This window comes from Callospermophilus lateralis, chromosome 11 (assembly GCF_048772815.1).
Source record: "Callospermophilus lateralis isolate mCalLat2 chromosome 11, mCalLat2.hap1, whole genome shotgun sequence".
NCBI lineage: Eukaryota > Metazoa > Chordata > Mammalia > Rodentia > Sciuridae > Callospermophilus > Callospermophilus lateralis.
In genome coordinates, this window is record NC_135315.1 from 34,035,590 (window position 1) to 34,060,693 (window position 25,104).

The following is a 25,104-nucleotide window of genomic DNA, read 5'->3' on the forward strand; positions in this document are numbered from 1 at the left end:
AATCTTTTAAAATCCTTTTTTATAAGTTTACAACATACATTTTATTTTTCATAATTATTTTATTGTTTTGCATTTAGCTTTGTTATTTATAGGATTTATTTTTGCTCTTTTTATATTCTAAGTTGTTATTTATGTTTGGATTGATTCCTAGACTTTTTTCTCTGTAAGTTATAATTTTTTTCCAAAATATATATGTATGTAGTTCTACATTGCTTCAAACATAAAAGCAACAGAATCCTGCCCGACTTCTGTTCTTTACCACCTCCCACTATCTGAAGTTAGTGATTTTCAATCATCATTTATTTTTAGTCTGTTATTTATCTATTTTTTGAAAATAACATTCTTATTCTGCTTTTGTCTTGAATTTTTGGTTTTAGAGATGTTTTCTATTTCCTTCCTACTATCCACCTTTCTCTCCCTTAGACTCCCAATATTTGATGTTTACATTATTTTGTAAGCATTATTCTGTAAACATATCATTCACATCTGGTTATAGTTCTTTCCCCAAACCAAGATTTATTTTTTTCTGGAGCTAATAGTTGTTCTATCCACTTGTAACTCTTCGTTCCTAAACTGTTAAATAGAACTTAAAATCTGTGCATCCATTGGACACTCAGTATTTAGTGGGAATAATGAAAAAAATTTTTTTGATGTTGAACTTATTTTTATATTTTTTAATGACATTGATTTTTTTTCTGAACATAAAAGTGTTATCTTGTGTGTGTGTGTGTGTGTGTGTGTGTGTGTGTATGTGTATGTCCCTGTACTGAATATTGAATCTGGGGGCTCTCTACCACTGAGCTACATCTCTATCCCTTTTTCTTAATATTTATTTTTTAGTTTTAGGTGGACACAATATATTTATTTTATTTTTACGTGGTGCTGAGAATCGAACCCAGTGCCTCATGCATGCTAGGCAAGTGCGCTACCACTTGAGCCACATCCCTAGCCCTTCCCTTTTTTATGTAGGATTTTTTTTTGCCTTTATTTTATTTGTTTATTGTTATGTGGTGTCGGCGATCAAATCTAGTGCCCCACGCATGCTAGGCAAGCGCTCTACCACTGAGCCACCACCCCAGTCCCCCCTATACCTTTTTAAAAATTTTTAAATTTTGAAACAAGTTCTCCACAGTTTACCAGACTAGTCTCAAACTTACTATCCTCTTGGCTTGGCCTGTAGTCACTGGATTACAGGCATGGGGTTTTTTTCTTAGAGAAAATTTGGATACCATCAAAATATATAGTTAAGTTTTTACCATTAATCTTAATTCAATTACCCCCTTGTTATCAGCCTCTATTATTTTGCCTACTCTCTATTTTTACATATTTGCGAGCACGCACGCGCGCGCACACACACACACACACACACACACAAATCGTTATCCATTGCTGTGTAACAAAACATCCAGTAATTTAGCTTACTACTTGGGGGTCAGCAATTTAGGCTTGCCTTACTTAGCTGGGTGTTTCTTATGGATGATTTCATCTGTTCTGCTTATGTGCTGCAGTTAGCTGCAGATAGGAAGGCAGCCCTGCTTCAGGGAATTGACTGTTAGTTTGATTGAGACTTTGAGATACCAGTAGCGTTCATCATCTAGCAAGCTAATGCTAGCTTATCTATGTGGTGGTTCCAAGAGTCGCAAGAAAACAAACCTTAAAGTGCAAATGTCTTTTGAATCTCCAGCTCAAGTTTGCTAATGTTCAGTCACCAAAAGCAAATCCCATAGCTAAACCCAGATTCAGGGGGTGGAGTTCATGTCTTGGCAGGAAGAGGTTCAAAGTAGCCTTGCTAAGGGGCTTATGTAAAGGGGTGTATGTAATACTAAGTTGGCAAAACTTGCAGTCATTTTGCTATTTTTTCCCTCTTTTTTATTTCACATTTTTTTATATATGACAGCACAATGCACATTTTTCATATCTCTGTTTGTATATAAAGTATATTCACTCCAATTTGTGTCTTCATTTTGCTACTTAACATACATTACAAATATACTTTGTTCTTACAAAATTTGGATAATAGTTATAACTCATTTTTCACCTAATATATCATCTTTATAGTAAAGGCTTTTAAAATTCAAGTTTTAACTTGTCTATTTTGATGCATACTTTTTGATATGATCTTTTTTTTCTATGCCAGTAGTTTTCAAACTACTACCCACAGGACCATTATAGCCTGCTGCCTGTTTTTATAAAGAAGTTGTTTTGCGGGGTGGACACACAGTTTACTTTCATTTAGATATTATTTGTGGCAGTAGATTTGAGTAGTTGTGATAGAACCCATTTACTTTTTGCCCTTTAGAAGAAAAAGGTTGCCAATTTTTGTTCTATTCTGTTTTAATCTTAGTGAGGCCAGAAGTTAGTGGGGAACTCTGCCTTATCTGCACATTTACCAAAGGGCAGGATGATAGATGAATGAGCAGTTGTTTGAATGAGTTTCTTCAGCTCCAGTAATTACAATTTTTGAGAACTTGTAGAAAACATAATCGTGTTTTCTGTAGTGGAAATAGAATAATTCTCAAAAATGTCTAATCTCATTATCATGCTTAGGGATCTTGGAGAATATTTTAGAGAAGGTTGACAATTGCTTCCTTCTTTTCCTTTCTCTTTCTTTTTCTTTCTCTAGTGATTGAACCCAGGCCCTTGTGCATAGGTAAATGCTCTACTATTGAGTTAAATACCCATCTCTTTTAAAAAAATTTTTGGAGAAGGAATCTCACCAAGTTGTCCAGGCTTGTAATCCTCCTACCTCAGCCCTCCCAAGTTGCTAGGATTATAGGTGTGTGCCATTGCACCTGACTGATAATTAGATTTTTGATATGTAGGTACACTTAATGAAATATATATAGCAATCCAGCTGACATGAGTGTATATATTTACTGATAGTAGAATCTATAGTTGTCACGTAGAAGCTTTTTATTTATGTGAACTGGGTGTGGAAAGATAACTTTACCTTAGAAACCTACTTTGTTCATTGACCAATTATCTGGTAAGTTCAAGATTTATAAATTTATTGTTCAATGTTTAAAAATTTTGACACTCACTGGACTCAGTGATGCATACCCATAATCCCAGCAATTTGGGAGGCTGAGGCACAAGGGTTGCAAGTTGAGGCTAGCCTGGGCAACTTAGTGAACCCCTGTCTTAAAAAAAGCACCCTCCCCCAAAAATTGACACTCAAAATTACAGAATTATAGAAAAAAATGGAAAATACATACAAATATCTCATAAAATAGGTTGCAGTCAAAATGTGGATACACAACACATAATTTATTCAGTGTCTCCAGGGGAAAAAATATTCCCTCCCAGCTTTCTTTATGTTATATGTTACGCATTCATGCCCAGATTCCCCCAACTAGCCTTATAAAGGATAGTAAAATGGAATGTATGCATATTGGACGCACCGATGGCAGATTCCTCTTGATGCCCCACGTGGGGCCAAGACCTATGTGATTTTTGTTTGTTTGTTTGTTTATTCTCTGCTCTCTGGTATAAGGATACTATTTTTTTTTTTTTAAAAGGCCTGAAAATACCCGTTTGCGTAACAGTGATAAACTGTTACGCAATAGGTGATAAACTTAAATGCTGCTTCTCTCTCTTTTTTTTTTTTTTTAAATTACCAGAATGTCAAGTAGAGAAACTAGACAGTAGTGTGTGAAATGTCTTTCACAAGAGTATGGTGTTGGAATGACTATCACATATGACTTGAAGAAATGATTAAAGTTCCATGCTGAAAGTGGTAAATAGAAGTTAATGAAAAATAGAAAAAACATTGCATAAAGCTAAAATAAAGATCTTGATCATGTATTGAAAGAGTAGATCTGTCAGAATCACAGTGAACACCTGCCACTCAAAGGCATGCTGATTGTGAAAGCAGCAAAGATCTATCATCACAAATTGGAAGTTGAAGGGAACTGTGAATATTAAACAGGCTGGTTGTAAAACTTTAAGAAAAGACACATTAAAATTTTAAAGATTTGTGGTGATAAGACATCTGCTGATCACAAAGCAGTGTAGAAATTCATTAATGAGTTTGCCAAAGTCATTGCTGATTAAAATTTGACACCAGAACAAGTATATAATGCTGATTACATATCACTGTTTTGGTGTTATTGCCTCAGAAAGAGACTGATTAACAGCTAATGACACAGCTGTTACAGGATTAAGGCGGCCAAAGATAGAATAACACTGTTGGGCTCTGCTAATTTAGCAGGCACACTTTTTTGTGATAGGTTAAGTCTTGCATCCTTGCTGTTTTAAGGGAGTGAATTTCTTTCTTTTTTTTTTTTCTCAGTGCCAAGGATTAATCCTAGGGTCTTTTGTGTGCTAGGCAAATACTCTACTACTGAACTACATCTCCAGCCTATTAAAGGAGTGAATTTTTTTTTTTTTATCAGTCCATTATTTTAACAAAGTGGCATGAGTCATCAGAGACATCTCTTCTGATTGGTTTCACAAATATTTTGAGCCAGTGGTTTATGCTCATTTGCAGGAAAGCCAGACTAGATGACAACTGTGGCTATTTATTTCAATTAATTAAAATTAAAATTCACTTACTTAGGTGCACTAATCATATTTCAAGTGCTCAATGGCCCCATGTGGCTAATGGCAAGTATATTAAATAATGCAGATATTGAACATCCCATCACTGGAGAAAATTCCACTGGGTGACACTGGGTTAGGAGCTTGTATGTTCATGACAACATCTAATTTGCAATGCATATGAAAAAAGCAAAACTATTTTGTATAAGTTTTGTTAATAGCATTTTGTCAATATGTGGAAAATAACTTGAATGAACAGTATTATTTTCTCATTTAACAAGTTCATTGAGAACATTTGAAAAATATCAAAATACTATAAAGAAGAAAATAAAAATCACCTATAATCCCAAGGATTTTCAACAAGCCTTTTTGAAATATATACAAGTGCACATATGACAAGTATACAGTTGGATTAATTTTCACCAACTAAATAATACATATAGGTCTTTTTACCAGTTTCTCTTTTTCCAGTTTCTTTCTGATTCATGTTTGTTTTTTATTTATTGTAGTTCTGGGGATTGAACCCAGGATCTCTTGTATATAAGGGAAGTGCTCTACCTCTGATCTACAACCTCAAACCTGGTTGCTTTGATTTAATAACCAAGCTGGGAACATAAATGTTTTTTATATTACATCAAGAGGCATATGATACCAATTTGTCTCATTACTATTCATGCTAAATTTGGCTGCTAGGCTAAAGTGGTAACAACCAGGTCTTTCCTTTGTAAAGGTACATTTTCCTTTGATAATTAATGTGTAATATTTGGGGTGACACTTTGAGAGCATGTGACTATTCTCTTCCCCAACAACTTTTCACACAGTGATTTTAGTATCTATTTTTTTGTAGCTTGCCTGAATCAGTTTTTATATGAGAACGAAATGGTAAATTGTTTATTTATTTTTAAAGAAATGTGTCATTCCATTTACAATCTTTAGCCAGGATTTCTCCGTGAAGAAGAGCATTTCTTGCCTTCCCCTCCTCCTTTTCTCCTTGGTGTCTTCATTTTTACTTCTGTTTTTCTTCTATACTGTACCAGGCATTGGATCTAGGGGTACTTAACCTCTGAGCTATATCTTCAGCTCTGTAAAAAACTTTTTTTTTTTTTTTTTTTTTTTTTTTTTTGAGACAAGGTCTTACTAAGTCACCCAGGCTGGCCTCAAATTTGTGGTCCTCCTGCCTTATTCTCAGGAGTAGTTGGGATTACCAGTGCTCTGCCATCTTTTTTTTCAATACCCAAGGTATTTATCATGAAGTTAGTCAGTGTGATTCATCACTACTTTTAAAGACTTCTTGCTATAATTGTGTCTGTAAAGTGCTGTTAGATCAGGAGAATTTTTGCTGTATTATTGCTTCGTCATCTTTATGATATACTTGTTAAACTGAGAATTCTTATTGCATAAAATTGTTCTAATATAAATTTAGATAAAAATTATCCCACTTTGGATCTTTCTTGATTAATTCTACTGAAACATGGACTTTTCAGAAACTGCAGTAACTGTGTTAAGGAATTCCCATTTACACTAGGCAAGAAAGTAAACAGTAAGTGGAGAGTAGGGTAACAAACACTTATGGTATCAAAAAACAACCGTGAAAAGGATCTGTCTTAATGTGCTAGCCCATTGCAGTTTAACATATTGCTTACAACCTTCACAATAGAATATGAGTGACTTCAGTTACACATTCCAGGAGACTGGCAGTCTGTTACAATCAGAGTCCGAACTTTAGAGCAGGCTAATTTACAGCGATGGGATGAAGAAAGTTGTGGATTTGTATTACACACTCTCACCTGACACTGTATCTGATCCCTTACCTGCTGATTGACATCTTGAATGAGCTCTTTGAAGCAAGTTCCAGCTTAATTAAAACGTTTGCTTGGTTAGCAGTGATCTGTGAAAGCCTGTGATAAATATTGAATAAGGTTCACCTGCTGGTTGCTGTGAGTGGATAAACAGCTGCTTTGTGCAGTCTAATCATGAAACTGGCAATAGAGTACTACTGCCGTTTAAATTTTTTGAAAAAAGAATAGTTGAAAAGGTATAGTTATGTCACTTTTGCTATCTTGCTAGAGTGTGTGTGCTTATGTGAGATTTTGCACAACGGGCATTCAGTACCTGTTTTGATGGCTTGGACAACTGCAAAAGATTGATAAAGTTAACAGTAAACCTTTTTTTGCCTCAAAGATTGTATAATTCAGTGTTCTTTGGCCTTTTACCAGTAGCTCTTTCTGTGCATGACTTTCCAAAAGAAAAAAGGGTAATATTTTGTTTAGTTAAAAAGTAGATAAAAATGATCCTGTTAAAGCAAAGATTATAAATTTCAGCTTCAGTACAAATTATGTTTTGTAGCAACTTGAAGAATTCTTTTTTTTTTTTTTTTTAATATTTATTTATTTATTTTGGCGGACACAACATCTTTGTTTGTATGTGGTGCTGAGGTTCGAACCCGGGCCACACGCACGTCAGGCGAGCGCGCTACCGCTTGAGCCACATCCCCAGCCCTTGAAGAATTCTTTAGATTACTTTTTTGATCTGTGAAAAAGAGTTAGAAATATATATTAGTGAATAATCCAAGTATTTTAGCCTTATGTTAATATTGGGTAATTAACAAGCACAAAATAGAAATGTGTTTAAAAACAGTGTATGAATCTTTATGAAATTATCTTCTTTGACTATCACTTTGTTTATTCTTTCACAAGAAAGAATGTATCTTAGCCAACATAGTTGTAAAGAAAATGCTGTTTCCATTTGATTCTCATTATAAAATCAGACATAAATTCTGGAATGAATACCCTTACCAGATCAGTCACAATCTGCTTTGAGCATCTGATAATAGTTATGAATTCACTTTCTAGAAATGCACACAAAATTGTGTCATGGTGTCTGGCTGATCTCAAACCCTCTGTAACAATCCATGGACTCTGATATAAGAACCTGTTTCTTAATGGATTGAATACTTTGGGTGAGGAGGGGTTAATATGAAAGCTGTCTGCGGGACTTTCAAGCATCTGAGGAGAAACCAGAATGTGTTTGCCATATTATGTTCTTTTGCAGCACTTCTAGCATTTTTGAAGTACAGGTATTAGCTCCAAGGATTATCTACCATAGTGGTGATTCCAGATTGTCTTTTTGAAGGTTTTATACTTTTATTTCTGTCATCAATTTATTTGGAATTTATGGGAGAATTAAATTCAAGTCATACTCACCCTGCCCAACATTGTAATTTTATGTTGATGCATATAATTCTTGCTCATGTTTTTTATATACATGTAGTTTTCCATTGATGAAACTCATACAATTTGTTTATTTATATGTGTGTGTGTATATATATATATATATATATTTTTTTTTTTTAAAGGAAACTGAACTCGGGAAAGTCGTGACAATTTTTCTTTTTAAAGAGAGAGTGAGAATTTTTTAATATTTATTTTTTAGTTTTCGGCAGACACAACATCTTTGTATGTGGTGCTGAGGATCCAACCTGGGCCGCAGCGAGCACACTACTGCTTGAACCACATCCCCAGCCCCAAACTCATACAATTTATTTGTCCATTCTTCTGTAGATACATTTAGCATGTTTATCTCACTATTAAAACAATGGGATAATTAGTATTCTTCTCTTAATCTGTTTTAATGTGCATGTGTCTCTAGCATGTGCACTTGATAGTGTTATGCTGGGTCAAAGGGTAAATGTATCATTGATTTCACTACATCATCAATTTTTTTCTTCAAACTGGATATGCCAGTTTATATAGCAGTATGTGAGAGTTGTTTCATGTCTTTCCAACATCAGATATGAAATGAAAATTATTGTTTCAATTAGCATTTTCTTAATTGATGAGGTTTAACATTAGGTTACATATCTTTTCAGGTGTTTGTTGACCTTTCAACATTTGTCTTTTGTAATCTGCTTGTTCTTAGTTATCTGTTAGGTTTGTCTTTTAAAAACAGATTTATTGGAATTCTTTGTATGTTATAGTTACTGATCCTCAGTTGTTTATGTGCATTACAAATATCTTCTCTCAGTCTGCCTTCTTTTCATCATTTTTTTTTGAAAGAAGATACTTTTCTCTCTCTCTCTCTTTTTTGGTAAGGATATGTTTTTAAAGAGAAGCTTTATGTTTTAATGAGGTTGTATTTTCAGTAGCTTATATAAGCTTTTGGCTTATTGGTTTATTGTCTTAAGAAATCCTTTCCTGGTGGGTGTGGTGGCACACGCCTGTAATCCCAGCAGTTTGGGAGGCTGAGACAGGGGGATCATGAGTTCAAAGCAAGCCTCAGCAACTTAGTGAGCTCAAGCAACTCAGGGAGACCCTGTGTCTAAATAAAATACAAAAAAGGGCTGGGAATGTGGCTCAGTGGTTGAGTGCTGCTGAGTTTAATTCCTGGTTCAATTCACTCCACCCTATCCCCCTACCCCCCACCCCACTCCACCCCCCCCCCCAAAAAAAAAGAAAAGAAAAAGAAATTCTTTCCTACATTTGGACAATAAAATATATTACCTATATAAGAATAGTGACCATGTAGCCCAAAAGCCAAAAATGTTTACTGTCTGTACCTTTACGAAAAAGGTTTGCTGATTCATGCTCTGAAGAGTCTCTGAGTTGAAAGTTTTTGTTTTCCCTTGTGGAACATAGTATGGATCTTGTTAGAAAATATTTAATTTAAACATCAAAAAATATTAAGTTAAATAGTTTTCATGAATCGAAGTTTATAGTTTGCCCTTAGGGATATTTATAATTGCATTCAGAAAGTAATGCACTTAGAACTAACTTCAAATAATTCCTTAACTCATGACTGAAACCAGTATTAATAAACTCCCCAAACTACACTTTGTAGAACAATTAACGAGAGAAACTCTTCATGTCAGTGAGATGAGGTGACCCTTATTATTGTCTTCTATTTGGCTTGATATATCAGGGATTTTAATGTTTCCTGAATTAATGGATTATTGAAATGACATAGTATACATAAAGTGCTTAGTACACGGACAGCCCCAATAATAGTAATTATCATTAATAACCAACATATCACCATATATGTTTGTCAGCTACAGTGGCTCAAATGTTGTCATAAACGGATTTTTCTTTTTGGCTTTGAAAAATAATAAATTGTTATTTCAAAAAGAAGCTTTTGAGGGCTGGGGATGTGACTCAAGTGGTAGCACGCTCGCGTGGCATGCGTGCGGCCTGGGTTCAATCCTCAGCACCATATACAAACAGATGTTGTGCCCACCGATAACTAAAAAATAAATATTAAAAAAAATTCTCTCTCTCTCTCTCTCTCTACCTCTCTCTCTCTCTAAAAAAAAAAAAAAAGAAAAAAAAAGAAGCTTTTGATTTTGAAGTTGTTTTTTGACACTTACAGTACTTCGAATTAGAACACCATTTAAACATCTATCAGTTTCTTTTTAAAAATATGTTTTTGGTTGTAGATGGACACAATACCTTTATTTTATTTTTATGTGGTTCTGAGGATTGAAACCAGTGTCTTCCACATGTGAGGTGAGTGCTCTACCATTGAGCTATAACCCCAGCCCCACATCTATTAGTTTTTTAAAAAATGTGTATGAGTGTAGTAGTTGGTTTAGACATTTAGTAATAGTTTACCAATTAAAAAAAATTAAGTTATAGTTATGTACAGAGCACCATGCTCAATGAATGAGTTTAATAAAGAGATATAAGATATAAAGTTTCTGTCCTTAAGGACTTTGCAGTATGGCTGGAAGGACAAACATGTACATATAAAAGTTTATAGAAAAATGTTACTGTTTTATTGACTTAGTTTTCCCTTTGTTTTGTACAAATCAGTTTTTTAAAGTCTCTTCCTTTTTACTTCTTTCTTTCTTTTTAAAATATTTATTTAGTTATTGTTGGTCACAATACTTTTATTTTATTTATTTTTATGTGGTGCTGAGATCGAACCCAGCATCTTGCATGTGCTTTGTGAGCACTCTACCACTGAGCCACAACCCCAGTCCCCCTTTATACTTCTTTATGTACTTATTTTAAAAAATTGTTTTTAGTTGTTGATGGACCTTTATTTTGTTCATTTAAAGAACATTTTTGGCTATTGTGAACTTAAAAAATATTTCTGAATGATTGACTTCTGAGTATGGAAACACTGCAGCTGTCATGGTCACACATCTAACTTGTATTTCTTTTTAAATGTTGACATTTTTATTGTTACTTATGTTAGGTTTTCTTGCCTTTTGTTGAAGTAAGAGGACTCTGGACAATTTTTAGCTGTGGAAAAGAAGCCATCTCTTAAAGAGTTTGATTCTGCCACTTATCATAATCACTTTTATGTCTTAGGCTCCCCCACACCTGTGAATTCTATGTGTTTTACCTTTTGACCTTCAGATATTTTGGATGAGAGTGAATGCTTTTAAATTTATTATCCAGTTTCCTAATTTTAAAATTTAAGGAGTGAAAGGAAAAGGAGAAAACATCCTTTTTGAAAGTAGACCTGATTATTTGTTAGCAGGAGAGCTACTTAGTGAGAGGTGTAAAATTGTTTAATTTTAGTCGTCTCATTGTTTCAAGCCTCCTAGGTCAAAGGGTTTCAGAGAAAGGGGCATAGTCTGATCTCTTGATCCCATCATCAAGCTCCTATCTCTTGTTTTCTTACAGCATTGAAAGTTACTAATTTTGGTATAAGTAATTATGTTGTTATTATATAAATGTTGAAGCCTCTTTTTGACTGCCACATTCAGTTTTTTCATTTGCAAATAAGATTATACCAACTCTTTTATTTTTAATTAGCTAAATAAATAAATCCCAGGGCCTTGCACGTGGTAAGCCAGTGCTCTGTTACTGCTAAACTACATCCTCAGCTTCTTCAAATCATGTAGATGAAAATTTTAATAGAAGATCATTTCTGAAGAAATAATTCCTCTTTAATATTGTAAACAGTAAGAATCAGCTTTCTTTTTAAATTTCCATCTTATACTCTACTTGCCTAACTACCATTGTACCATTCATATATGGTACAATGACTTCAGATCACTTTACAACTTAAAAATCAAACAAATACCTATTCAGTATAAAATTAAGCATAGTTTAAATTTTTCTGAATTATGGTTTAAAAAATCAATTTGATGTACCTAAATAAAGCCCCACTAGTGGTAAAAGTTTTCTGAAACTTATTCACCGTCTTTTTTTTTTTTTTTTTTTGGTACAGCTATTAGCCTGACATTTTAAGATAAGCATAGTATTCATTAGCAAATTCACCATTTTAAAAATTTAAAAGTTTGAATACAAAGTAGAAAGTTATAAAACTATGTAGTTACATCTTTTTTTTTTTTTTTTTTTTGTACAGGGGTTTGAATTCAGGGGCACTCTGCCACTGAGCCATGTCTTCATCCCTTTTTTTTGTATTTTTTTAAGAGACAGATTTGCTGAATTTCTTAGCACCTTACTTTTGCTGAGGCTGGTTTTGAACCTGTGATACTTCTGTCTCAGCCTCCCAAGGTGCTGGGATTATAGGTATGCACCACTGCTCCTGGAAACATCCCTTTTTAATAGAAAAAAGTTATGCAAAAGAATGTTTATGAAGATTTATAAGTTATATCTAAACTATTAGTGATGGGGAGTTGGTTTAGTTTGTTTCTATATTGTCTGAATATTTGGTCAGAATTAAAAGGTGTAGGTGGTAAACTAAGTGGAGTTAATGTTGTAAAGTGTTACTAAACTAAGTGGAGTTAATGTTGTAAAGTGTTACATCAAAAGTAGGTTTTCTGAGCCCTGAGAAGCAACCATTTTATTGGATTACTTAGGTGCCTGAGGATAATGTATCCATATAGCACAGAATTATTGATGTATTAGGCCCTAGTATTCTAATATTGAAGTGAATTTAACAGTATCACAAGGAAGAAAAATAGTAAAACTGAATAAAAAAAGATTGAAGGTATGAAAAAGTAAACTAATTCTCTACCTGGAGTTAAACTTAATTGTTTAATATATTAATTAATTAATGTGCTCATTGCAAAGACCACAAAAGAATTCACTGAAAATATGATATGATTTGCATTCCATTTTCTCTAAGTTGTTGGATATTGCAACATATGTAACATAAACCACACGTCAGCTGTTTCCTGCTTCACTGTTGACAAGAGCCCCATTCATAACTCTTCTTTTTATCCTTTCAGTGAATAAGTAATTATTCAATATAGAAGGCAGGATATTTGGAACTGGCTATTTAATGTGGCAGCACTCTGTAATGAAATCTGCTTTACTAGCAACCTAAGAAGGCAATGTAACAATTCCAGCATGGCTGTAACTTTATCTGCTTTGACTGACTGTTTATTTGGCACATCAGTGAACCTTTTATCCTAGTGAGTGACAGCTCCAGAAGGGTCACATTTACATCCATTCTATCATGTATTGTAATATTTAATGGCGGACAAGGTTGAGTGAGACTGGGAGTAACTTGAACTTGCTTTTCCACTGAGTTGAGGCTAAAAGACAGCTTGATCCCAGTATTGTGGTGTAACATACTATGACTTAGTATTTGTTCATGAAGACTACTCTTACTGATTACGATTTAAAAAAAAAAAAAAAAACCTAAGAACTTCAGTAAGTAGAGTATTTGTTCTACTAAATGAAAACTTTCCAGTACAATTTTTTTTTTTTAAGGTAGTGTGCTGTTTGCCTTTTCTTCCCCTATCAGTGGCCATTTTCACAATATTTCTCTTAAATGAAGCTTCATTATCTCTCCTTTGGTGGGATAATTGAGGCTTTAAAGGGAGGAGTTATTAAGAACCCGATAATTCTAATATATAGCATTAAACTTTTTCGACAATTTGGAAATGAGATAAATATCAGGTAAATATTAGACTTTATTCCTTGTTATATGTGGTGTATTTTAGGAGACATTTACATAACTATTTCCCTGATGAAACTGAATTATAAGTGAAATTGTCCAGGAAGAGCTTTGCCCTATAATACTGTATACTAATTTTTACTGATGGATTTGCATTCCTTGACAGGTAATTGGATTTTTCAGGTATACTTTTTCACATAAGCAAACTGCTTTTATTGTTAAATATTAGTATTTTGCATTTATTTAATACCTTTGCTGGAGAAGAATTTTATTTACTCATTTTTTAGTGATACTTGAGATTTAACTTGATATTTCTGTTCTTTTGTAAACTATATTTAAAGTACTTTTAAAAACATTGGTGTAATATAAAATATTTTAGTGAGCTATGCTATGAGCAAAAGTATGAATTCTAAATTATAATCACAAGTTCATATGAAATCTAAGCAAAAATTAAAATTATCTTCTTCATTGTCATATAATTTTTATAATTTATGAAAGAGAAGGGATAAAATATACTTAAAACAGTTGGAATTACAGAGTTAGAGTGATATGTTAGAAACTTTTGAAAGAGGACTAATGTGAAATGAAATTTGTAATTTTTTATTTAATGGCAAGTTTTAGATATTGTAATATCTTGAAATTTCCTTTTTAACAATTGTGATTCATTATTGGTTCTGAATCCGTGAGAGGCTTGACAACATTTTATATGGTAGTCCAGACATTTGTTACCATTTCTTTCCTTCACTACAGCCTCCTGGCCAGTGTTCTAAGTGCTGTTGTTCTGCAAAACAAGGAAACAGTCAAGAGTCTTCAAATACCATTAAGAAGGATCAAGGGGGGAAATTCAAGAGACCCAAAATATATTTTGGGACTCGCACACACAAGCAGATCGCTCAGATTACTAAAGAGCTCCGGAGGACAGCATATTCATGGGTGCCAATGACCATTCTTTCCAGCAGGGATCATACTTGTGTCCATCCTGAAGTCATTGGTAACTTCAACAGAAAAGAAAAGTGCATGGAATTCCTGGATGGAAAAAATGTGAGTAAAATTATTTTGTTTTAGAGAAAAAATAAGGCTGAACAGATTCAAATTACTTACAGTATTTTATATGTACTTTTCTAGTGATAATCAAATAACTTATGCAAATCAAATTAAATTGCTAGTATTTTTTGTTTTTTAGTTGTAGATGGCATATACCTTTATTTTGTTTATTTATTTTTTATGCAATACTGAAGATCAAACCTCACATGTGTCAGGAAAGTGCCCCACCATTGAGCCACAACCCTAGCCCCAGTGTTAATATTTTTTGAAAAATAGTTTTACCATAAGAAAATTATCTTTAAGTTTAGAATTATAGATTTTGGTTCTAAAGCTTGCATGTATTTAATTCCTTGAAATTAATTTCCATTGGAGTCAGATGTAATAATTTCTAAATTCCTCTAACAAAAATATATGTGGATGATGTCAGACGAAAAGATAAAAAAGTTTAAATGATTTATTGTACTTAGATCTAATTATTATGTTTTACATGTCAAAAAACCTAAAGAGAAGATGTTTATTTAGGCTATTTCTTAGAAAAAATTTAGAAAATAATTTTAATTGAATGCAAAATATGATTATTCCTGTTTCCTAATTCTAATTAGCACAAACTTTTCTTTTAAAAATTATATTAGACTATTGACTTAGAAGATTTCATAAATGCTTTTGAAATTTTCCAGGAAATTAGAATATTGGGTAACTAAAGACATGATTTTAAAATATTCTTTGAGGTAATATTATTTTGGGAGTCTGTGTATAACTAATTTACTCCAAAGTTGAAGTTGTAAGTAATGAAATTATACTCAGAAATCATTATTGAACCAGTTATGAAATGATATTGTAACAATGATATTGTAACTTATTTTTAAAATTGTTTTGTCTCTCACTACTATTTTATTGGAGTTGATTTACACAAAAGACTATCAGCTACAGCTCTCACACTATATGATATGGTAGTTCACTGCTTACTATATAGTGTGAGTAAATTATTTTGTCTTATGCTTTTCTTTCTCCAATGCTTTTTTTTTTTAAATCAAATGAGAATTTACTCAAGCTTTATTTAAAGCTATTCAAAATATACCTTAATAGATATTCAAAGATTGTGAGATTATAAAATATTAGTTGTAAGGACATATTTGGAGCCAGAAAGAAAATATAGAATTATTGTATCGAAACCATTATTGAAATCCTATGGTTACGTTTATTTCCATGCACATTCTTTCTAACTAAGGAATTGTGACATCTTTTTACTATATATATTTAAAAAGTTCTCTTAGGGGGCTGGGGATGTGGCTCAAGTGGTAGCGCACTCACCTGGCATGCGTGCAGCCCAGGTGCGGCCCAGGTTCGATCCTCAGCCCCACATACAAACAAAGATGTTGTGTCCGCCAAAAACTAAAAAATAAATATTAAAAAATTCTCTCAAAAAAAAAATAAAAAAAATAAAAATTCTCTTAGAAGAGAGATGAAATATTAAAAAGGCAAATGTTAAAAAATATAAATAAAGAAAACATTGTTCATGACCTTCATTGTTAAATAGACATCTTTCTATAATTGGCTACATGATCCGTTGAATTTCTCAATGACCTGAGTACTATTTTGGCTATGTATTCTATACAAGAAAATTCATTAGCATTGTTATTTAAAAAAAATTTTTAAACTCTTTACTGAGAAAATTCTTCTTTTATGAACAAATACATGTGTTATAAAATACCTTGGAAAAAGTCATTAAAAAGTTTAAGATTATAATTTCAAGATAAAGTCTTATATAACTAGAATACTGGTTTTGTTTTTGATGGATATTCACTCAAGTTTGAAACATGTAAAAATAAAAAGTTTAGAGTTTTTTGTTGATCTTTAGTTTGTCTTCAACCAGTATTTTGTTTTTGAATATTAGTGATATGAATAATTGAAAATACCTTCTTACAGTTTGCCTTGACCTAATTCTGCCTCAGAATGGTACCTCATAGGCATAATGAACATTCTTTTTCTTGTTTCCAAGCCCTCAGAGTAATTTGGTATTGTAATGGGGACCAATTACAAAGTCACCATAGGTGTCTGTGTTTACTATGGCTGAATCACCAAAGCGAAATGATAAATAGATAACTGACAGTTTGAGTGAAAAGAGTTTAAAGTGTGATAAGGCTTCAATTGACAGACTCCCCTTAGGGTTGTATTACACTGCTAAAATGGATGAGCTTTTCTGGTTTTGCTATCAGCCTGCTCAGGGCTCTTTCTAAGTGCCCTCGAAGTATAAACTTTCTGATTTTTTGGCTTGATCAGAAGGCGCATGTGTTTTTGTTCACTGTTTTATTAAAGTGCCCTCATACTGGAAAATTATGCACTTGTCTATTAAAGATTAATTTTTATTTCAATTAAGAAAAAATGATTTTAACTTGAACCAGAAATGAGAATTATAAAATAATATCTTAGATATAGAATATCTGTTTTTTGTAAAAATGTAGCCTTATCAGTTCATAATCATAGATTTCCAAGGTATCTTAGGGAACATTTTGTACAAAGATAAACTTTGGAATTGTCCGAAAGACAAATGGAATTAGAAACGGTGAACATTCAATTTTTAAAAAGATATCATTCTTACCAGACTTGGTATGAATGATAATTGGCGCATCTCCATGTATCTCTGGATCCTCAAATCACAGAATTTTAGAGCTGGAAGGAACTCAAGAGATGGTATAGTCACTGAGTCAAAAGGAATGTTTAAAATCTGATTCCGTTACTCTTTTGATGCTTAGTCGCATGAAAAAAATGGGCCCTAAAGTATGCCCAGTCACACAAGTAATTACCAAGAAAGGAGGAACCAGAACTCAAGTTCTTTAATACCTACCCCACTGCTATTTTTTAATCAATCAATCAATAAATTAAGTAAATTTTTAGTTGTAGTTGGACCCAATACCTTTATTTTATTTATTTATTTTTATGTGGTACTGCGGATCAAACCCAGGGCCTCATACCACTGAGCCACAACCTCAGCCCCCCCACTGCTATTTTGTTTGCACTAGAAACAAAACTGAAGGAGTTGTTAAAGTATGGGGAAGTTGACACAGTATAAAGGGGAAAAAAAGAGTAGTAGATGTTAGACAAAGTAAATGAAAAATAATGTAAAAATGAACTAAATAAATATGGTTAGGAGAGGTCTTTCCTCCTAATTATTTTTAATACTTTGGAAAAACAGCAGGTACTTTCTCTGAGCATGGCTGAATATAAAACTTTGGAAGTATTAGTCTTCTAGTACTTCTAGTACTAGTCTTTGGGAGTGTCTTGTCTTCTTTGTAGGTTATGAACCTTTTATGGTTTACTCTGTTTCTAGCAATTGAGCATATGAATGTACATAATGTGTGTATGTTTTCAAAACAGATTCTCCTTTTGGATGATTCATAGATAATTTGTGTGTGTGTGTGTGTGTGTGTGTAAATATTTTCACTTGTTGAGGATACACTGGGAGAGATTTTTACTTCAAAATCATCTTTAATTTTTTATTAGTACATGGAATTAGTAGAAATGAAAATGACCTGTTATTCTACCACTTACTATTGAATAATTGAAACAGAAAATTAATGCATGTAAATATGGTTAGAAAATCCAGAATTATAGAAAAGGATAAAATAAAGAAAGGAATTCCCCTGGCCCCTTAACTGGTTACTTCCAGGAAACTACTGTGAAATTTTATGTGTATTCTGCCAAAACATTTAGAAAATGTATTTGCTATAATATATGCATACTTATTGTTTTTTCTTTTCTTTACTTTTTTTTTTCTTTTGTGGTACTGGGGATTGAACCCAGAGGCACTCTACCACTTAGCTATATCCCTAGGCCTGTTTACCTTTTTATTTTGAGACAGGGTCTTACTAAGTTGGTTAGGGCCTCATTAAATTTCTGAGGATGGGGACTGGGTTGTGGCTCAGTGGTAGAACGCTTGCCTAGCGAGACCCTGTGTTCAATCAGCAGCACCACATAAAAAATAAATAAAAATAAAGGTTTAAAAATTTTTTTTTTTCTGAGGATGGTCTCAAACTTGCAATTTTCCAGCTTCAGTCTTCTGAGTTTTTGGGATTAAAGGCATGTGCCACTGTATCTGGCTATGCTCATTTATTTAAAATAACAGCTTTATGAACTTAATAATTTTATGCACATTATTCAGTATCTATTTTTCTTCATCAACATGTCTTCAGGAAGCCAAACACATTATCACACAGACAAATCTAACTCATTTTAGAGTTATAGCTTCTGTGTGAATTTACCATAATTTATTTAACACGTCTGCTGTAGGTGGTAGACATTAGGTTTGTTTTCAGTTTTTTTATCTGTTAAACAGTACAATTTGTGTGTTTTGTGTACATATGTATATATTTAGTGTGTGTGTATAGCATGTATATATTATATATATATACATATATAATATATATATATATTATGTATATGCTATATACATGCACATATATAATATATTAATGGAAAATTTAAAATTTTGAAAATTTGACAAATTGCCTGTGTACTTTCTACTATTAGGAGTTTATACTTCTACTAAATGGTGTGTATTTATATTTGTACTAATTTTGTATATTTTTAAATAGTATATAACATACTGTTGCTAGGACTGGGTTTTATCAAACACCTTTTATTATTAATACATGTAATAAAATTTTTTACTTCCGATAATAGAATATAAAATGATCTCAGGATGTAACGAAAGAAATAGAAATTACCATTGAACTTTTTTGTTTTCTTTTTTTGCAATACTAGGGGTTGAACCCAGAGTTACATCTCCAGTCCATTATTTTATTTATTTATTTTTTCATTTTGTTTTGAGACATAATCTCACTAAATCTCTGAGGCTGGTCTTGAACTTGTGATCTTCCTACTTCAGCTTCCTGAGTAGCTGGGGTTGAAGGTGTGTGCCACCATGTCCCACATTGCTGAATTTGTGAATATTCAGGCAAAATAATATTAAATCTTGCTAGAAACTATTGAAAAATACAAATAAAAACAAGAAAATGTTATTCTTCACTTTTAAAATAGACAAATAATAAAAGATAATATCAGTGGTGTTAAGAATATGGAAATGGGCCAAGTAAAATGGAATATAGTTTCTGATAGGTAATTTGGTGATGTGCTTTCAAGAAACCTAAAAATGCTTTATTATTTTTGATCCCATAATGCCATTTCTAAAAATATGTACTAAGAAATATTATTGTACTGTCATGTAATTAATTAAAACAAAAAAAATTTTTTAAAGTTATTGCACATTTTTAAAAAAAGAAATGGGCATGAGGTTATTTACTGCATTATTTTTAAAGCAGAAATTGATAATAGTCTAAATGTCTGGTAATAAGGAAACTGATTAATGAACTATGACACATTAATTTAACATATACAGATATGTTAAATTAATATCTATTATATATGAGTATATGTGTATCTATCTATATACATATGTGTGTGCATATATACATACATATATATGTATATACATATATTTATATAGCAATAAAACAATACCTGGCATTATAAGAGCAGTTTTCTGACCATCTTTAATAAATAAGCAGAGGAAAATAATAAAAATATTTATTTATTTTGGTTAGACTGTTAATAATCCTCAGTTCCTGGGGAAGATTTTATTCTTATTGTAACATTGAATTGCATTGTAGAGATATATCATTAAATAACATGTATAGAAGAAATACAAAATAAAATACATCAAAATGTTAATAGTACATTTTTTGTGTGATGGAATTATAATTTAGGAGTTTGGGGGATATCCTTTTGTATTTTCTGATTTTTTTTTTTTGTTGTTGTGATCTTAAGTTTATCTCCCAAAATGTTCCAGCCTATCTTTCTTCCTTCTCATTTATATTTGAATACTATTACACAACTCAAAATTGATCCCCAGCACCACACACACACAAAAGGGTACAAAAGAGTCTATAGAGAAAAATCATTCCTATGCCAGTGCCCAAGTTCCTTCATTCTCTTCCTTAAAAGCAACAAGTGACATCATTTTTCTTTGCCTTCCAGAAATATTTTATTCCTAATATCACTTTAGTCAAAACAAAGCCACAACAAACATAATTAAAAAATATTTTTTTAAAGTGAATATGGGATATCAGGAATTTAGCTTATCAGGAGCTCTGCCTCAACTACTATTGAGTCAACTACTATTGTTTCTTTAAAATGGTTGTGATTGTAGCCAGATGTGGTGGTAACAGCTAACAGGAAGGTGAGGCAAGAGAATTATTTGAGCCTTGGAGTATGGGCAACATAGAGGGACCTCATCTCTTAGCAACAAGCGAATATAAAGTTCCAGTTTTAAATATGGGGTTTCGGGGCTGGGGATGTGGCTCAAATGGTTGCGAGCTCGCCTGGCATGGGTGTGGCCCGGGTTCCATTCTTAGCACCACATACAAACAAAGATGTTCTGTCTGCTGAAAACTAAAATGTAAATAAAATGTTTAAAAAAAAAACAAACAAATGAATAAATAAATAAATATGGGGTTTCATAAAACATTGTGGCTTTAACAGTGTTCCTAGAATTCTGAAATGAACTAATTTTTTCCTTCTATCCCAATATTGGTTCATATTTTGATTATGCATATTTGTTTTTAGGGAAAATCCTGCTATTTCTATCATGGTGTTCATAAAATTAGTGATCAACACACATTACAGACTCTTCATGGGATGTGCAAAGCCTGGGATATAGAAGAACTTGTAAGCCTGGGGAAAAAACTAAAGGCGTGCCCATATTACACAGCTCGAGAACTGATAGAAGATTCTGACATCGTCTTTTGTCCTTATAACTATCTTCTAGATGCACAAATAAGGGAAAGTGTGAGTATATATGTAAAAAAATAGAACTTTTTTCCTACTTAAGAGGATATAAATGTTGAATGCAAAACCTTTAGATATTTTAATGTCTTTATTTTTTATATTCAGATTCTGTAAATATATTTACATAAAGAGTACTAAAAACATATTCTAAGGTGTATTAAAAACTGAATTTTATTTAGATCTTTTAATTTTCAAAATAACAGCAATTTTAAGGATCTAGGGACTGAAGTGGGATTATAGCAGGGTTTAGCAGTAGACATTTTGGGTTGAAAATTCTTTATTGTGGGGGGTTGTCTTGTTTATTGTAAGGTGTTTGGTAGCATCCCAGGTTTTTACCTACTAGATGTTAGTACCATCCCTACAGTCGTGACCATCAAAAATGCCTCCAGACGTTGTCCCCATTTAAGACCCATTTATATCCAACTTTCCATTCTAATGAATAGTCAGAATTATTTAAAATTTTGTTTCTGAAAAAATAGGTTTTGATGAACTTGTATTAAGAGAATACACATACTATGAAAATTAGGTATTTTGAGCTTTTGAGAAATGAACTTCAGATTCTATTTGCTTTGTTCTTAGAGAGATTCAGTTACAGCAGCATAAAACAAAAAGTAAATATCTTGGTATACTGAAATGTTATTTCTTTCTTTAGGTTTGACTCTACTTAATAGCTTTCTATTTCTTTAAGTTTAAAATTAAGTGGTATTGTGTTTGCCACCCCTACTGGTACCTCTGTGATCCTACCTCTTATTGGTTGCCTTTTTTTTTTTTTTTTTTTGGTACCAGGGATTGAACACAGGGACGCTTAACTGCTGAACCCCATCCCCAGCTCTCTTTTGTATTTTATTTAGAGACAGGGTCTCATGAGTTGCTTAGTGCCTCGCTTTTACTGAGGCTGGCTTTGATCTCATGATCCTTCTGCCTCAGCCTCCCCATCTGCTGGGATTACAGGTGTGAGCCACTGCGCCAGACTATTGGTTGCCTTTTAACTCATTGTCTTCCCTCAGAGCCATTGTTGTATCAATGCTAGACCAGTCTTCTTCTTTTTTTGTCATATCCTTTCATAACTTAAAAATCTTAAGGGACAAATAAAAAATGATCCTTATCTCAGTGGAGTTCCCATTCTCATAATCAGGCAGACCAGTGGATAAAATTATTATCTGAAACAAATGCTTGAATAATGGCACATAGAAAATGCTATGGAGCATAATGGAAGAAGTAATTAATTTTTCAAAGAATGATAAGTTTTAAAAATTCCCTTTGGAATTCAAATGTGATGAATAAGAATACCTATAGAATTATGGGATTATGTGAGTAGAATTATTGAAGAAATTGATTTTTTTAAAAGATGAAATAATCTAAGTACATTTTTAAGCTCTGAGAAGGTATGCAGAGAATGACAGACCAGAGGGGAGAAAGTATGTAAATTATAAGTGAAGCAATAAATTCCTTTAATCTAAATTGGAAAAAAAAAAAATCTCCCGTTGCTCTCTTTGCTCTGGGATGAAGTCCATATTTGTTAGATTGACATTCAAGATACTCAGTAGTCTGACTTAGATCTACTTTTTCAGACATCTTTACTAAAATACTCAACTCGAACCCTTCAAAAAATGTCTTACAGAGGCTGGGGTTGTGGCTCGGTGGCAGAGTGCTTGCCTACCATGAGCGAGGCACTGGGTTCAATTCTCAGCACCACATATAAATGAATAAAACAAAGGTCCATTGACAACTAAAAAATTTTTTTAAAAATTATCTTACAGTTCCCTGAAGATACCTTGTTCTTTCCTATGTATCTCGTTTTGATGATACCTCTGTTGAAGTATAATGCTGTGCCCTTTCTTTCTTTGTCCTAATCCAAATGCTCATTTTTAAATGCTTTTATTATTACATTATAGTTATATATAATAGTTGTGTTTGACATAATCATATGCGCATCATGCATGGAATTTAGTTTGCTCCATTTCAGTCCTCAGTGCAGCCTCTTTCCCTCCCCTCCTTACTCCCCCATCTTCCTTCCTTCTGCTATCCTCCTTGTTCTACTCTACTGGCATTTATTTATTAATAATTGGTGCTTTATAGATATACATAAAGATGGAATTGATTGTAGTATATTTATATGTGTATATAGCATAACTTTGTCAATTTCATTCTGCATTTCCTTCCCTTTCCTGTCCTTCCTCTCTCTCCCTGGATCTCCTCCTACTCCACTGATCTTCCCTCTGTCTTTATGATATCCAATTCTGCCTTCTCTTTTTCCCTCTTACTTTGCTCTAGATTCTGCATAAGAGAGAAAACATTCAACTCTTGATTTTCTGAGTCTGGCTTATTTTACTTAGTGTGATGTTCTCCAGTTTCATTCATTTACCAACAAATACTATAATTTCATTCTTATTTATGGCCAAGTAAAATTCCATTGTGTATTTATACCACATTTTCTTAATCCATTCATCTCTTGCCAGGCACTTGGGCTGGTTATTGTGAACTGTGCTGCTATAAACATTGATGTGCCTGTTTCACTAGAGTATGCTGGTTTTAGTTCTTGTGGAAAACTTTGAAGAGTAGGATAGCTAAGTAGTATTGTGAATCTATTCCTGTTCTTTTGAGGAATTCCTACACTGCTTTTCATAGTAGTTGTACTAATTTGTAGTTCTACCAGCAGTGTTCCAGTGTACCTTTTCCCTCTCATTCTTGCCAGCATTAATTTTTTTTGTAGTGATGATTGCCATTCTATCTGGGGTGAGATGGCAATGTAGTTTTGATTTGCATTTACCTGGTTGCTAGGGTGCACATTTTTTCACATATTTGTTGGTGATCTGTATTTTTTCTTTGAGAAATATCAGATATTTGTGAGGGTTTTTTTGGTGTTAAGTTTTCCGGGTTATTCATATATTCTCATTATTAATTCCCTATCAGAAGAGTAGCTGGCAAAGGTTTTTTCCCATTCTGTAGCCTCTTTCTTCATCCCCTTCATCATTTCCTTTGCTGTGCAGAAGCTTTTTAATCTGATGCTGTCTCACTTAAGGGTTGTTGATTTTATTTCTTGAGCTTTAGAGGTCTTTTTAAGGAAATCAGTGCCTGCACCAAGGTGTTGGAGTGTTGAGCCTGTGTTTTCTTCTAGTAGTTGCAAAGTTTCTGTTATAATTCTTAAGTCTTTAGTCCGCTTTGATTTGATTTTTGTGCAGAGGGCGAGTCAGGGACCTAGTTTCATTCTTCTACATATGGATATCCAGTTTTCTCAGCACCATTTGTTTAAAAGGCTTTTCTCCAACATGTATTTTTAGCAGCTTTGTCAAGTATCAAATGACTGTAACTATGTGGGTGTGCTGTGTGTCTTCTATTCTATTGGTCTTTGTGTCTGTTTTGATACTGGTACCATGCTGTTTTTTGTCACTCAGCTCTGTTGTATAATTTGAGATCAGGTATTGTGATGCCTCCAGCATCACTTTTCTTGCTCAGGTTTGCTTTGTATATTTCTAGTCTTTTATTCTACGAAATGAATTTTAGGACTGTGTTTTCTAGTTCTGTGAAGAATATCTTTGGTATTTCGATGAGATTGCATTGAATCTGTATAATAGTTTTGGTAATAGGGCCACCAATTCCTCATAATTAAAACCCCCAGTCTATTTTGTACTCTTCCATGATTCTTTATCAGTCATTTCAGCTCTGTGTGTATTATTATTGTCTCAAAATATTATTATTGTCTCATTGGCAATTGTTTTTTGACATTTCCTTATTGTATTAGTCAGGAGTCATTTCAATTGCAGGTGACATGAACCCAACTTAAAAAGTTTACAAAAATATCTGACTCCTCTTTTTGTGATGACTTTATTGTCAGACAAGCTCTTTTCTTGTGGGAAG

At 32.9% G+C, this 25,104-nt stretch overlaps 1 protein-coding gene across 1 annotated transcript in view; it reads left to right on the top strand.

The window, feature by feature from the left end:
• Brip1 (BRCA1 interacting DNA helicase 1) overlaps positions 1 to 25,104 on the top strand; it is a 147,018-nt gene that overhangs the window by 25,735 nt on the left and 96,179 nt on the right. Inside the window, exons 7-8 of the mRNA XM_076871369.1 lie at positions 14,110 to 14,400; positions 21,025 to 21,246. Coding sequence (XP_076727484.1) covers positions 14,110 to 14,400; positions 21,025 to 21,246 — 513 coding nt within the window. The remainder of the gene's footprint in view (positions 1 to 14,109; positions 14,401 to 21,024; positions 21,247 to 25,104) is intronic.